General features: G+C 44.4%; 1 protein-coding gene across 2 annotated transcripts in view; it reads right to left on the bottom strand.

Moving 5' to 3' along the window:
- Positions 1–202: 202 nt before the first annotated feature.
- Tnni3k (TNNI3 interacting kinase) overlaps positions 203–17299 on the bottom strand; it is a 279530-nt gene continuing 262433 nt past the window's right edge. For both annotated transcript variants that reach the window (XM_087897462.1, XM_048453518.3), the window contains 2 exons: positions 5615–5694; positions 203–721 (listed from right to left, as the gene is read on the bottom strand). In XM_087897462.1, the coding sequence (XP_087753588.1) occupies positions 645–721; positions 5615–5694 (157 nt within the window). In that variant the 3' untranslated portion in view covers positions 203–644. The remainder of the gene's footprint in view (positions 722–5614; positions 5695–17299) is intronic.

The raw sequence follows: 17299 nt of genomic DNA, 5'->3' as shown, positions 1-17299 counted from the left end.
TTTCATAACCAGTGCCACTAATGACGTCTTGTTAGTAACTAACACTAACGGGTTGCTCAGGCAAATCCCAGACAGATAGCGAGACCCAGGAAGGAAGCTAGAGAACCACACACTTTATGTTTCTGAGCTTCTACCAGTCCTTCTGAAAGGAGATACATTCAGCGGAGGCCCTGTTGGAATAAAACACACTTCCGAACCAATGTTCTGGAACACTGAAGAGCTTTTAATCACAGAATGAACACCAGCAGTAATATCATGAGGTAAGGCAATCAACAACATTATGAGAGACCCAACGAAGATGCTCAAACAGAAGCCTGCTTAGTTTAGTCTAGGATTACATATGGATCAAAACCAGCCCTGACATCTACATAGACTTGGATCACATCCCCCAAGCAACTACAGCACTTTATACATCAAACTAAGAACAATGCCTCATGCACAGTCTGTATTTGCTCTGTGGCACTTCATGCTTGGTGCAACTCAAAGCCCACCCTGTAGAAGAGAATTAAGTGAGAGCAGAATAAACAATGTGATTTGAAGAGACCCCCGAGAGCAGAGCATTATAATTGGCAGTGAGCCTGCCGTGGGTGGACTCACTGCTGTCAGCCTGTGGGAAATATCCCCGTAGGTGTGTGTCAGACATGTCAGCCGCTGTCCTCAAAGCTGCCACTGCTCTGGCGGGAGTGGAAGTGCATTGGGCTCATGGGATCAGACACGTAGCCTGCATCAGAAAAGAAGTTCCGTTGTTACTTCCTGACCTTCTCGCACACCCCCCTGCTTATATTAACCATTGAACCCAGTGTCACACACAGCTGCCAGACAGTCCTTTGCGACTCTGGAACTGAAGACTCGACCAGAGTCGCCAGTGCTGCTAAGATTTAATATGGAAACATGGTGCTGACACCAACGGACGTCAGTGACAAACATCTGCCTTGATGACACCGGGTGGCAGTTAGTGTTTTGGATTTGTAGGGGAGCAGGACATGCTTCTGGAAGGAAGCCTGTCATGAGGGTGAAGAGCACAGGTTTTGTACCGGGCAAACATGTTTTAATCATAGTTCCCTGATTGCTGTCATTGGGATATTCGTCAGCTGAAATCTGTCTGAGCATCAGCACCCTCGTCTGTAAGTGGGAGAAAGGGAAGTGCCTATTGCCAGGCTGCCATGTGTATCTGAGGACTCCGGAGCAGGGAGTTTCTCCCTTTCCATGTTGGTACACATGGGGGTACACCCACTATTTCTACAAAATGGGCGGATTATCAGTAGTTGCCGGTGGCTTTGCTCCTAATGACATCCCAGTTATCTGAGCCAACACATTACTTTTCAGCCATGTAGCCATATGCATTGGGTACACTGACTTTCAAAGGAAAGATCTCTGTCAAAATCTCTTAGAAGGCATGCATACCATGACAAACTCTTTTGCAAGGAAATGCTGCTGACACTGGTACTTCTGAGCATGGGCTTGTCTTACTCTCCTCTGTTAGGACTGGCCCAGGTCAGAGTTGAGGACGTGAGTGTGTCTGTGTGTGTCTGTGTGTGTGTGCCTATGCCTGTGTACATGTGTGCCTGTGTGTATGTGCATGTGTTTATGTGCATGTGTGTGTGCGTGTGTGTGCCCATGCCTGTGTGCATGTGTGTGTTCATGTGTGCATGTATACACACTTGTGTGTGAGTGTGTGTGAGGACATGTGTGTGTGTGCCTGTATATTCCCATGTCTGTGTGTGTGTATGTGTGTGTGTATGTGTGTGTGCACACTCATATGCAAGCACACATAAGAGGGCATGTGTATGTGTGCCTGTGTGTGCCCATGCCTGTGTGCATGTGTGTGTATGCATGCGTGCACACTCATATGAGAGCTTGTGTGAGAGGGCATGTGTTGGGAGGTGAGACCCATTAAATGAGAACAAGCCGACTCACATCATTAAATCTTGACTGTCGGTCGGTAAAACAGAATCAACATCCTAGCATGAAAGCATCTCTTTTCCACTCGGGCACAGAGAGAGTGCCACTCAGCCATCGATGCGCTACTTTTTTCTTGTCCTCTGATCTTCCACACACAATTTCACTGGGTTTGACTGTGGCAGCACCTCTCACCCCACTGACTCCAGTGAAAATGTGACAGTAGTGTGAGCCCCAGGGGGTGGGCAGGCAGGCTCCAACAGTGAGTGACGAAGTCCGCAGCCACTGGGGCTGGCGGCTCACACGGATGTCCTGCAACAACGCAAGGTGAGCGCATGCCGACTGGAAAGCAGAAGAGTGGCCTCACCGGAGTTTGACTGCAGAGTGCAGGAAGAGACCGGGCCACATCTCTGCGTTTTGTTACTTAAGAGCGAAAGTCTGAGGTTAAGACTGAACAGCTGTGTGTTTAGTTTTACGTCCATATTCTACCTCTGCCCATTGAGGTTAAGATTTAGCTCAACCTGTGGATTCAGGCTCAGAAAAGAGCATGTTAGAGGGGCAGAAGAGGGCTCTTGAACAACATCCTCTGGACGTGACAGGCCCATGGCACTTGTCTTAGCTAGGGTCACTATTGCTGTGATAAAACGCCATGAACGAAAACAAGATAGGGAGGAAAGGGTTGATTTTGCCTTCATTTCCACATGGCTGTAATCATCAAAGGAAGTCAGGGCAGGAACCCAAACAAGGAAGGAAACTGCAGGCAGGAACTGATGTACAGAGCACGGAGGGGTGCTCATCACAGCTTGCTCAGCCTGCTTGTTATAGAACCCAGGACTACAAGCCCAGGGCAGCCTCACCCACAATATGCTGGTCCCTCCTCCATTAACCACAAATTAAGAAAATACCCTCCAGGTTTGCCTACCTATAACTTGGTCTTAGGGAGTCATTTTCTCAGCTGAGATTCCCTGGTCTCCAGCGACTCTAGCTTGGGTCAACTTGACATAAATCAAGTCAGCACAGCACTCTGCTCACAGTAGCTATGGTAGCTCATGCAACACATGCATGAGCTCCAGTCAGTCAGTGTTCCAGCACGGATGGAGATTGGTACATAAGTCCCTACTCCAAGCTGAGGAATATTGGCAGTTATTGGTGCCTGTTAGGTTGGCCAAGCTCCTCCAGTGGATGGCCCTTCACCCATGTGTATTTGGGCAACATTCAATGGATTCTGAGGGTTATTTAGAAAAGAATAACTGGAGTCAGGAAAGGTGTGTGTGTGTGTGTGTGTGTGTGTGTGTACGCTCGCGCACACATTTGTGTGATAGATGGAACCAGAGGGGTTGCATAGTAAGAGTGGGGGAGCAACTATGAACACAATACATCATATACACCCTTGAAATCTTCAAAGAATATTTTAAAACAACAGATAAAAACTAGAAGAAGAAAGCTCATGAGGTCACTGCTGCAGGAAACGAAGGTCCAGCCAGGCTGGGCACAGTTGTCTGGCTGGGACATGGAGGATTGTTATGGCTGTGAGGCTGGCCTCAGCTACACCGAGAGGTACTATCTCAAACAAGCAAATGGAAAACAAACCAAAAGAGGAAAGAAAGGGTAATTCAAGGTGTGCAAAATTCTATGCCTGTAGGGGAAATACAAAATATATGTATCTTATCTGTAAGAATTCTCACTCCATCCAAACACCCTAATGTTTTCTCCTGGTCCTGGAACACAGAGGTTCAGGAAAAGAAGACATTATACTACTGGTCCACATGTCTTATACTTCATCTTGGGGATTTCCCAGAGTGCTATTTCTTTAAGAAGAAATCCTTAAGGGGCTGGGGAGATGGCTCGGCAGTTAAGAGTGCTGGCTACTCTTGAAGAAGATCCAAGTTTGAGTCCCAGTACCAACATGGCAGTTTATAACATCTGAAATGCCAATTCCAAGGGATCTGATGCCCTCTTCTGATCTTCATAGCACCAACATGCATGCGGTTCATAGACATACTTGCAAGCAAGACACTCACACATAAAACAAAATGAATAAATGTAATTTTTTGAAAATGTAAAGTTCTTTTTAGGCAAAGCATAGCTTCACCTCGGATCCACCGTGGAAAACTTTCCTGCTAGGCTCAGGGCTCACGGGCTGCCCTGCACATTGTTGAGAAGCCTTAAGAAAATGCACTGGTGTCTCTTGAAAGATGTGATTCTGTGACACTTGGAGCACGGTTGCCCCTGAGGAATCCGTTACTGTCCTGGCCAATTATTCTGTCTTGCTGCTGACAGGGGCCGTCTGCATGCTAACACACACTGTGAAAACAAAGCCCTTTCCTTAAAGGTTCTCAAGGCAGCCGGAGCTCACTGCATTGAGCCCAAGCAGAGAGATTTCCCTCTGTTTCTTCAAGGCTTTCCAATGACTTGGGAAAGTTCTCTGAAGATGGGTGCATAGATTCCATGATGTAGAGTCTCAAGGTACTAGCATCAGAAAAGCCAGTTCCTCCTTCCTGAAACATAGATCTAGGAGCAAATGCTGTGTTCAGTCCTCCACACAATCAAAGGAAGTGGCCATGAAGAAATGGCTTATGTTCTAATATTTATATTAATATAGAGCCTCTCAGACTTAAAGACGTTATAGGATATTATGGCTCTGGTCCTAGTTGATAATAGTTAAAGTAAGATGATATGATATTTCTAGTAGGAAATATTAAATATATCATGCTTATCTATAGAAATTCTCAATCTATCCAAACACCCTGATATACCTAATGGTAAAGTTCCATATTTTCTTTGGCTTCCAGAGGCCAGCATCAAACTTTTTAAATTAATTATTCCAAAGAACTATGTTAATTCACCATGGAGCGGTCCTGTGAGACAGACCCAGACAGCTCTCCTGTGCCTCTGCGCCAGCTGTTTGAGGGGATGAATGGATTGCTGTAAACCCTCTGGTGCTCAGCTCACAGGGAAGAACTCTTCTTGGGAAGGCAACTGTGAGAACTTTCCTTTCTGTTCTTCTCCCTGCACACAGAGAGGTGGGCTCAGAGGTGTGGGTCCAGGGTAGTGATGGCAAAGGGTTTATAATGCCAGGAGAGCCAGAGATTATTTACATGTAGACCTTACATCCTCTTAAGACTTCATTGCACAAAAATTCATATACACAATCTCTGAAGCATGTATACACTTCCATAAAGACATATGTTCATATTCATTTTGGGTAGTCTTTAAGATGTACACACACACACACACACAATTCTCCATGTTTGCCTGCAGATCAGAAGAGGGCATTGGATTGTGAGCTGATATGTGGATGCTGGGAATTGAACTCAGGACCTCTGCAAGAGCAGTCAGTGCTCTTAACTGCTAAGCCATCCCTCCAGCCCCTGGGTATTCTTGCTTATACATACACACATAACCTTGATCTCACATACACCCACACCCAGTGTGTATACACTGACACTTTCACTTATGCACACTCACACATGCATGCATAGCCATGCTCACACACACCATGTACATTCACACTCATGCAGTCTGGCACACTCTTTTAAGCTTAAAGACAAACAAAGAGTCAAAAGATGTCAGTATCAGAGTAAGAATTTGTATGATATTTTTAAATTAACTACAGTTTCTGGTTATCACAAAACACAAAATTTTCTCCCTTAACACCAAAATGAGTATTATATGCCATCTCCCTAAGAGTGACTTCCTGGATTGCAACACCTACCATATTTGTCAATGGTTGAGTATTGGGTGGTTCTGTTCGTTTCCTCCGAAGACAGGCCTGGACTGGAGTGTGTCCCAACGCTGGAAGAAGAATGGGACACTGCTTTACATGGGGTGCTGGGCTCAGAAAATATCATATAAAACAGAATTCAGTCACCCAGCAAAGATCCCAAGAAATGCCAACAAGATGTCTACATCATTTGGATTTATTTATATATTGTTTGGGTTGAGCTCAGATCTGTTGAGTAAGTTAGATCAAGGCATAAGCCTTGCCCTTTTCCTCATAGGTTATGGTTGCCAGTAGTTTAGCCTTGGGTACATATTTTCTCTGAGCCTCCGTTCATGTATCTGCATAATAAGAGAAGACATGAATATTTCTGTCATCATGTTTTAATGATTGGATATACGTAAACAGAGACTGCTCTTACTTTCCTGGCCACCCAGACCCAAATAATCATACATATTAGCTACAACACTGTATTAAACTATATTAATTACAACACTGCTTGGCCTATTAGTTCAGGCTTCTTATTAACTAACTCTTACATCTTAAATTAACCCATTTCTACTAATCAATGTATTATCATGAGGTTGTGGCCTACCAGCAAGGTTCTAAGATCTGTCCCATTTGACAGCTACATGGTGTCTGCCTACTCTCTCTATGTATATATTTTTCAGCCTGGCTATTTTCTGCCTGCCATAGGCCAAAGTAGCTTTATTCATTAACCAATAAAAGCACGCCATATACAGAAGGACATCCTACATCAGATGTAAATAAATACAGTACTGGAATCTAGATACAGCCAATACTGCAATCTTTACTTAAAAGCAATCAAGGACATTAATGTCTTAGTAGGTCTCCACAAATGCAGCACTACTCAGCACTATTACAAAATGATAATGGTGCAGACCTGAGTTAGTGTGTCCGCGCAGCACTTACAGTGTGCATCAGTGCGGCCCCATCCTCCCAGTTCACAGTAAAGAAAATCGTGTCCCAGAAATGAGCCTTCAGAGGCCGGGTGTGACTCACCCAAACTACATCCCAAAGCCTGCACACTTACCTGCCCCTCAGGGATGCATGTCCCTCAGGGTTCCCAGATCCTCCTCTTTCCCCCAATTTTCACTTCACTTTGTTTAAGAGGTGACTTCCTTCCCGGTCCTGATCACTGATCACCTCAGTTGCTCACTGCACACACTGCATATCTGCATGGTTTGCTGCATTCATTTGGTCTTTATTGTTCTCAGAGCAGCTGCCCTGGGGAGCCCAGTACCACCCCCCAGCTCCACCCCCAGGTCCAGAGCAGAACTGTTCCTACCATCAGCTCCCCAGTCCCTTCCCTGTCTCTCATTGCAAGCGTGGCTAATTTACAAACACCACCATATCCCCCGTCTCACTCTGCTAGCAAGAAAACCTCTTTCTCCTCCGGACCTCCGCAGTTCTTCTCCTAATTGGTCTCTCTGCTTACACTCCTATCTCTGAATGATACGTTCCCTCCATATTTTCCGTAGTGTTCATTTCAAGCTATAAAGCAGGTTAAGACAACTGCTTGCGTAAGCTTCCCAGTGAAACCTGGGCTCACTTGGGACACAATGCAAATGCTCTGCTGTCTTCACTAGAGTCTGCCCAGTCTCCTCTCCAAAATATTTCCTACTCTTCATTGCACCCCCTCTCCCTGGAGCGCTCCTGCTCTTTACCACCCCTCAGTCTTTGCTTCCCTAACTCGCCCTCAAATACTTCCTCGAGAGCCAGATCCCCGATGTTGAACATTGTCTTGCCTTCACTCATGACTGTCATCCAGATTTCATGTCACCTGTTCCTTTCCGAGCCCCTTTTTCTCTGATGGTTATTTCAAAGTAGCCAGTCTCCTGCTGTGGTCACACCATTTCATGGTGGTCTTATTTATTTTGCAACTTGCTTGTTATCTGCTTAGGTATACACTGACAACTATATCTTAATGCCAAGGACTAGTTTCTTATTTCCGGCTGTGACCGTAGCCCTCAGAGCAATCTCGGCCCACCTGAGACGATCAACCAACCGTTTTGAAGAACGGAATAAACAAATGAATCCTTAAATGATGCATGCCGCTCCATCCTTCCTCCACTGAGTGCATCTGTAACAAAAACCTTAACCTTAGCCTGTCCCTGCTTGCCCTGGGCTTTAAAGGTCAGAGGCTGGAGTCCTCTCCTCTTCCAGTATGTGCCTTCTTTTGCATTCATTGGGTCTTGTATTCCACTGTTCCTCAACAGCCCTCCCCCATCAACACAAGTTCAGCCACAGTGACTGGTATTGGATTTCCCAAACATCCCCAAGTATTCTATTCCTCATGACCCTGCCTTAGCTACTTGCCCCACTTACACGAGTGTGATGACAGGCCATTGCCCTTGACAGAAAGCAGGGCACACTACTGCTGGGAATGGGCACTGTATGCTAGAACCCTGGAGTTGCATTTTGTACCCCTTGCTTTCACTCTATTGCAATAACCGACTGGGGTCTCAGTTATGCATCTGGAAAGTATGAAAATAACAAGACTCATGTTGGGAGGTTGATTGTGAGTACTGGTTAAAGTCTTTTGGTGCTATGGTGCTAGGAAATACTCAATAAAAATTGCTTGAGTTTAGTATCTGTCCAAGTCAGTCAGTTCTGTGGGGACCTCTCGAGATGCTTTCCTCCTCTTCCACACCGCACTATAGTCACAACGGTACTGTGAGTCTGCCCTGGTGTAGAATTCCCTGCACTAGTGCACAACTGAACTCAGTTACATAGAGGAGAACCAAGATCCTGTTCAATGCTGTATTTTCACCGGACGTCTTCAGTAGCTCACAATCAGAATGAAAGTGTATTAAATAAAATCAAGAGCTTCAAAACTGTTCCTTCGGAGAAGTCCGAGTTTTCAGAATGTCAGCTCACTCTTAGCTGAAAAACTGCATCTCCAGTCTCACCTCCTTAAGCTACAGAGAAGGATGATGTCGTAGAGGAAGGGAAATGGTTACAGAGAGGAAAAATTACTGGATCAAAACATGACTCAGAGTCATCTCCATCAACATGAAATAGTAAACAGCACATAATTCTGGTCAGGAGACTGTTGATTCATTTTCAAAATAAAATTTCTTTCATTTTGTTGGTGGCCTCCTTAGGACTGCAGCTCCCTCTAAGCAGTATGCTCTCTGCCGTAGTCCTGGCAACAAGACAGTGATAGAGAATAAATACTTTATCACCAAAATGGCTATCCAGTTTCCCTTGAACAAAAGCCTGTCTCTAGGATGCCCTGGATGTTCAGTGGCTGAAGGCAGTTCATGCCTGGGAACTTAACCTTCCCCAGGAGATGCCACACACAATGGCACTGGGTTCCATTCTAGGATGACAGACAGATGGATGCCAGGTACACCCAGGTCAAACAAAAGAAGAAACTAGACCCTGGTGACTGGCTCTATGTACATTCCACCTTCAACAAACAGTTACACAGATGCCCAGACTTTGAGGCACGTGTCAGGGCTTGGGCTGAAGTAGTGACCACAAAACAAACAAACAAAAAAGCAAGGCCCTTCCAGTGAGGCAGTACCCGGAGCCAATGCCTGCGACTGTGAGCCCATGGCAGGTAAGGCGAGCACTGGCTTCAGAGTGTTCCGTTGGTTTTTGTTTCTCTCTGCTTTGTTTGTATTTTGCGGCAGGTTCTCAGGTACTCTGTGCTGTGCTATGACTTACAACGTAGCTGAGGATGGCTTTAAATCTGGACCTTTCTGTCTCCATTTGCAAGTGTCTGAGTGATAGGCATTAGTCACCACATGCAGTTTGTAGCAGTTCAGTCATTACTGAAACTAGGCAGCCTTCTTATGCTAAAAGATGACTATGTCTGTATATGTATATATACATATATATATGTATGTATGTATGTATATGTATATCTGTGCTTGTCTGACTAGGAAATCCTATGTGTATTCTTTGTGAGTGTAAGGTAAATTTTTGTTTTATAAATAGAGAACAAGATAGTTTCAAAACTGTGTGTGGTGTGAGTGTGTGTGTGTGTGTAAAATATGATATGATGCCATCTTAGCACGCAACAATTTCTCACTTTGGACCAAACAATTCACATACATTCTGCAACTTGCATAGGCACAGCTCCCGCTGTTGGCTGAAATAAATGTGACAATGATGCCAATAACAAGTGCACTATGCAAAAATTATTATCAACTGAAAGATAAATTGAGATATGTGTGAGGCCCCAGAGCCATGAATAACATACAAGTGTCTGAAGATAAGCACATGCCAGCAAGGGTTCACTTCTTCCAGAGCATAGACTACAGCGTCTACCGACTCAGGACATGGGTTAATGGACATTATCGTAGGCACCGTACCAGACAGGCAGGACTAAACCCCAGCATTTCTGTACTCTTTCGGAATGGCTTAGGTTACTATGGGCTCCCAATGTTGAATAAGAACAGGAAACTACATAGATTTGCTGTGTGGTTATGACAGAGAGGAAGGAGAGGCCCTCAGCTAGAACATACATCTGACTTCCAGCAGAAAATGGACAGATTTTCTCATGACTTGGCCAGTAGTAAAGGGAGACTTGTCTCAAAGGACATGAGATTTGAGAGAATTGTAGTGACTGAATTTAGAATTAACTTGATGTTTGTACCATTCCCTGTTTTTTTTGGGGGGGGTGGTCCCATAAGGTTAGGCTGAGCCTTATGCTGCGTAGTTAAGTCAAAAGTCAGAAAACAAATTAAGCTATTCACAAAGTTTCATAATTATTCCACCCTGGAAATGTGAAAGCCAAGGCTGGAGTAGCTGTTGGGGCCAGGTAGGAAAGGTGTCTCTGGAAGTCACCAAGGGATGTCTCTGTTGTTCTGGTCCTTACGTGCCTCATAAGGGCTTCATGGTTGATGTGGACTCATAAGAACCTGGCACACTAGAAAGCTGAGTACAATCACAGCTTCCATTTAGTCAGGAGATTTTGATCTTCCTTATCTGTGTGCTCTGACTCTCGGCCAGGGATGACTGGCTTATTTTCACACATGCAAGCACGCCCACATGCCCACACGCATCACAATGTACCTGGCTATACACTGAGTGTGGTGTTTTTAGTTTTCTCTATACGCAGTTCATCTGATCCATGCCACCTGCCTGAAAGGTCTGTCTCCATTTCTGAGGAAGAACCAGACTGCCACCAGGATGAAGGCGAGCAGTGTTGGGTTTCACAGAAACCCATCATTGTGTCTGAGGGACTGGCTATGTAAGGCTTCGCAGAGGGTTCTATAGATAATTTTGTGTGTATTCATGTTGCAGTGATTGAGAAGGGACTGGGGGGACCAGAAAGGTATTTGATAAGCAAGGTCCAAGAAGAAATAAGAGACTATTGTCTGAACAGACGGGCATCTCTCCTGTCAGCTCTCGGTAGCCAGGGTTGGGCCAGTGTCACCGTGAGTCCAAATGGCCCCATTTGGAGCCTTCACGATAGACACAGCTCTTGCTTCCAGACCACAGCCTGCCAAATGCTTTGGTATCAGAGAATGAATCCCAATTCTGGCTATGGTATCTCCCAAATTCTCAGACTATCTCCTAGAGCCATAATTACTTCTGACCGTATGACATTGCAAAGAGACTGCAAAAAATAAAAACAAAAACAAAACCCTTTTTTTGTTATTGCCTTCTTCTTTGGGCAATACCTGTAGCTTTGGGGCTATGGTTTGGTGAGTTAAGATAAATGTATACTGTTATTCATGGCTTGGATGTAATAATGGAATTTAAAAAACAGAGTGAAATACATAGTTATACCACAGTGGCGTTAGAACAACAATTACCTACGGTTCTCAAGGGCTCTGCTGACTGCACACACTGCTCACTGCTTAGCTGGGAACAGTTTGCTGAAAGCCCCCAAGGCACATGGGAAAGCAGGGGACTTTATCTCCACACTAGGAGATGGAGAGTCAGTTCAGATGCTCAGATGACTGAGACCAGCGCTCAGGGTCTGCAAGAGGCTGAAGCAGACCTTGAATAAAAGGCCTTCAGAGCTTCAAGCCAGACTTTCCCTAGTAAACAGTGTACTTAACTACAGCATAAACCGAACAGTTCTATCACCTGGGAACTCAATGACAGTCATGGGCAAGTACCCTTTGTCCTCACAGAAAACGGAGAATCATCTTCCTTATGTCTTGCTCTGATTGTCTTTCTGAAAGCCATCCTTTTCTCTGAACACCCCCATGTACCTGTTTCCTTGCAGAGATGTTAAAACATGAGGTACATGCATGTATACACACACACACGTACACACACACATATGCACATTCACCTATACACACATGCACACATACATAACATACACATATGCACACAGACACACACACACACACATATGCACATTCACCTATACACCCATACACACAAGTATGTACACAATACACTCTGTTACACACACATAAATATACGCATACACAAATATTCAAGCACAGACATACAAACACAAACCCACATACTGATCTTTTTAAAATTCAGCATTTATGACTCCCACACACCCCCATTGTCTCGGGTAATGTTCAAGGCTGCACACATGAATTCGTGTTCCTGTAAACAGCTCCGGCAACACTGAACAACAACAGGAAAAATCATTACATGGCTGCTGTGATTAAACACTCCAGGCAAAATAGTCTTCTGTTCTAATTGGTCCAATTAGGTTTTATGTAGCTAACAATGCCCTCAGGCTACCTGCATCCTGGAAGAATTGGCCATTTGGACTTCACATAAGACAATGCCATCCAGGGCCTCACAGTTTTGCAAATGTTTTTTGTGGTTTATTGGATCTTTTTGCCATCTGTCAAAATTGTGTTCCTATGTGAGGTTATTGGTACAAACTTCCTGGCCGGGGCACCCCTGTGCACTGCTCCAAGGGTAATACACCCAAGATAGGAGTCACGTCTTTCCCTCGAAGGGAAGGCCACTCAGATAACGTATATCCCAGTTTTAGTTGGTTGATACCCATCTGAAAAACCAATTCAAAGAAAAGGCAAAGAAACGGCAGCTGAGCAGCTGAGATGCTAATAAAGGTGTTTACCCTGCAATCAGTGCTCGCCATGGAAAAAGCTGTGAGGAGCTAGCTGAACCTTTTGGCATTTAGCTGGAAACAAACAGTTCTCTTTAAAGAGGATATGCCATAAGGGATAAATGCCTTGCTCTGCTTTGCGGTGTCTTTTCGTGGAGCCCATATTTCCTCCCGAGCAAAGGGCAAGACAGCATTTCTATCAGAATTGCAAACACCTTGGCCTAACTTTCAAACAGTCTAATTATACTTTTATTAGTTAATCTATCCATTAACTTCAACACTATTTATTTATTCAAGACTTTATCCTGGTTGTTTTCAAAGCATTGCTTGGTGTTTGCCAATATTCTGTATTTGAGAATGTCCTAAGTTAAAACAAATTTTTTGCTGCCGTCATAAAAAATGGACAATTGCCTAAGTATTTATGGAACCAAATGATCAGCACAAAATCTTTCCTACAGGAAAATCAAGCCCATCGGTTTTCTTTTGGGAGAAAACAGTTCCAGTCTAGAAAGGCTTGGCGACCAACCAGGCCAGGGCTTTGCTTGAGCCATTAGGCAAATGTCCAAGGTCCCACTCAGCTCCCCTGATATTAAAGAAAAAGTAATTAGCCAAAGAATTATGAATAAGGAAAGAGCTCCAAATATGCGATCAATCCTTGACAGTGACTGAATCGCCAACACGCTCAGCAGTGACTGCACCTGCCAGCTCTCAGTTCACCTCCAAATTCTATCTGGTGTGTGTGAGTCAGAGATGCCAAGCACAGGGCAGGCCCAGGGCAGGCCTCAACTACTGAAAATGGGAAATTTAGCAAAAGCCTCCCCCTGCCCTGCACTCACTACTGTCTTTGAAATAAAAGGGAAAAGTATATTTTATACCTCAAAGATCTCGGTAGCACGGCAATCAAAAGCCAACTCCTCCCCACCCCATTTTTCAGCACTTATTTTTACCAAGAAGGAAACTGAGGTCTCGAGAGGTGAGGTGAACTCTCCGTATTCTTCCAGATTTGGATATCAGTAGTATAGAGAAGTCAGGACTGGGACCTGTGATGCCCAGCTCCTATCCTTCAGTGGTGGGTTTGATCCTGAAGTAGAAAAGGACTGACATTGCTGAGTTGTGGCTATGGGCCAAGCACACTGCTGGATGCATTAAAGACAACAGTAAAATGACCTCACAATTTGCTTTACATGGAGAAAACTGAGTCTGAGAGCAAGTAACTCATGCTCAGTCAGGTAACATTCAAATCTCTTGTTATCTCTGCTTCATCCTATTCTCTCTCTTTATCTCCCTCCATCTCCTCATCCCTCCCTCCCTCTACTCTTCGTTCCCTCTCTTTTTCTCTCTCCATGGTTAACATCAAGCAATTCACAATGCTGGGGCTGAGCTACATCCTGTAGACACAGACATGCATGTGTTGGACGTGGCCTATGACAGCTGCGAAGGGAAATGCAGACATAGCCAGCCAAACTCCAGCACAGGGGGAGGTACCCCAAAGTGTGCTCTAGCTGCCAAGATGGAAAGGAGAGAGAATTTGGGATGGGGACACATAGCCAGCTGAGGGTAGGGCTAGGCAGGCATGTATGTAAAGACATAGGTGTTCTATTTAGAGGGAACGATTTTATGCCCTCTCAAGTACAAGGAAAGGCTGCAGCAGCAGTTTGGTGGTTTTTGTTCCCCCGAATAATGTCAACTGTAAATTGCCAATCAGATAGCCATCAACAACCAAGAATTTAAGTGTACAGCATTGGTCCCTCAGACACGTTCTAGGTTGCATTCTCAACTCATACTCCTGTTTTGCTGCTTATCTTGATAACGGTCTTCGTTGTAAAAGAATCTGACTTGATTTATATATTCCATTTAGGTGTTGGTTTTCTTTCATTGCTCTCACTCCGGAACGATTTCTCAGTCCTAGCCTGAAACCTGCTCTTCCTCTAAGCCCTTGTTTCCCTTCATGGTAGAATTTTGAAGGCAGGTTCCTGGTGTTGACTCCGCATTGGTGAAGGGATGTGTTTCCAGCCGTCTTCTTGGCAGGTGATTCTAGTGCACAGTGAGAGTGAGCACACATTTGTGAAGGTGTTTGGACTGTGTTCTTTTTGTCAAGTCATAGTTGATGTCTCCACTTCCACCTGTAACAGCCCGCTATCCTTTCAAGTTGTCTTCCTTCCCACACTCATCCTTTCTTTCACAGGAAGAAACCCGTCTGTCAACCGTATATGTAGGCTCACCATTGCTCCCTCCTCTTCCCCTCAGTTCATGGTCTGTGCTGAATGGAACAAACAATGATATAGATGGAGTTTAGCTGTCCAGCAGCCACTCTCAAATAATCACTCAGAGGCTCAATATAAATTGCAAATGTTCGGCCAATAGCTTAGTCTTATTACTCACTGGCTCTTGCATTTTAAGTTAACCCATATTCTTCATTTATGCTCTGCTATGTGGTGGTACACTCATTAGCATGGCACATTCATCTCCTGCTCCCTCTATACCTGTCTGGTGACTCCTGACTCCACCCTTCTCCTTCCCATCATCCTTAGTTTTGTGGCCTGCCTAAACTTCCAGTCTGGCTACTGGCTAATGAGTGTTTTATTAAACCAATTTGAGGGACAAATCTTTACAGTGTGCAAGAGAATTATTCCACAGCACAAAGATGGTTGGCTTCCTCTACTGAGCAGTTAAGTTGTAAGAGCAGGTGCGTTTATACCTTTATGTACCAAGCTGAGTCAGATCCTCTGTACCAAGTAAGCTGTTTTTCTCATACAAAGCATTTGGTAAGGATGAATTAATTAATGAATGAGTAAGTGAATTAATTATGGTTCTTTATTTGGGACTTTATTTATGTTTATCTTTGAGTACTTCTGATTCTTTCTAATAAAGCTTGTGGTTGTTGGACAATCTCCCATTTCTTTAGCAACCACTTATAAAACTATATTGCTGTAACTAAAAGATACAGCATTATTGACAGAGGTTTCTATCTTGCCCAGTCCCACAGCTGTTCAATCCTAAAGAAACATGCAGAGGCCTACATTAATTTTAAACTGGTTGGCTTATTACCTTAGGCTTCTTATTAATTACCATTTACGTCTTACATTAACCTGTAACTCTTGTCTGTGTTAGCCATGTAGGTTGGTATCTTTTACCAGAGAGGCATTTTTGTCTTGCATCTCGGCATCTTGGTGATTACTGAAGCCTGAGCCTTTCCTCTTCCCAGAATTCTCCTATCCTGGTCACCCTGCTTATACTTCCTGCCAGACTATTGACCAATCAGAATTTTCTTAAATCAATACAAGTGACAGATCTTTACAGGGTACAAGACCATTGTCTCAAAGTACAGCAGTGTGGCAATACATGCAGAGGGCACTGTTCCTTCTGTTTCTGAACATCAGCAGCAGAGGAATCTGAGAGTGATCTCCATCACAGCATCACCACTGTGGAAACGATAAAAAAGTGGAGCTGAGGGCAAAGAAAGACTTCAGCTCTTCTGGGATGGGATGGTCCATGGAAGAAGAAGGTTGGATGGTGGCCTCAGCCCAGCCTTACTATTGGTTCTCACAGGATAGAGGGACCCAAAGGCCGTTGGTCATATTCACCTGTGTCTGTTGGGTTATGTGACTTCCTCATGGAGAAAACCCTTGCTGTTGTCTTTGTTTGCCTGATGTTTATATGGTACCAGAACTGACTCATGAGAACACATGGAGACTCATGTGAACACATGGATGTGAAGTCAGTCCTCATAGTTTGCCACCAGGTTGTGGATTTCTTATCTCTGCTGTTTCAGGGCCATACTTTAGTTCTTTGAGAACAGGAAACTTTTGTCTGTGCAGGACCAGGAGGGGGCTATGTTAGGTTCTAAACAGCATGGTTTGTGTCTATGGGTGTTAGAATATAAAAGTGAACACAGACCAAAGGCGACAGGGAGGGTGACACATTCCAGTAATACATTCCCCAAATAGGTAGCAGGAGGGATTCTGCCCAAGACTTGAAGTTCATCAGTCTCTCCCTTAGCACAGCCATTAAATTCTATGTGTACTTGCTGTTACCTTGAACTAGCTGCCCTATTGTGGCCAGACAACACTATTTCCATGAAAGAAGCACGTTGCTCATCTTTCATTGTTGTTGCTTCTCCCGGAACAGAAATGTTAAGGATTAAAGTGTGGGTGACCCAAGAGAGACAAGAGAGACACACGGAGGCTGTGTACTTAGTGTTTACATTAGACGTGAACAGATCCCATCCTCATGTGACTCTCACTGAAAACCTTTGACGAGAGTGTGGTTTTTGTCGTTAGCCTTGGGCTGCTTTTATTGTTACTCTAACCGAACTCCTGATGTGAGCAGCCTTTGGTAAAAGGATTTATTGTATCTCATGGATTGAGGGTGCCATCCATCATGCAAAGGGGGCAAGAAAGTAGCTCTCAGTGCGGCAATGTGAATTAATATGTCTTGATTATATCTGGGTAGATTATCGAAGAAATAAGAGAGAATCCTGTTGCTCAAACATCTTTCTCTATTGTCTTTTTTTATTCCATGTAGGATATTAGCCCATGGAATGGTGCCACTCCCACCATCTGGATGTGTTTTCCCTACTAGGTTAAAAAATCTTTCTGAGAACAATCTCAGACACACAGTCAAGGTGACATGTCCAGTTAAGCTGGCAG

Source organism: Myodes glareolus, chromosome 17 (genome assembly GCF_982192425.1).
Source record: "Myodes glareolus chromosome 17, mMyoGla1.1, whole genome shotgun sequence".
Lineage (NCBI taxonomy): Eukaryota > Metazoa > Chordata > Mammalia > Rodentia > Cricetidae > Myodes > Myodes glareolus.
Note: the sequence above shows the minus strand (reverse complement) of the source record. Positions and strands in the feature narration are given on the sequence as shown.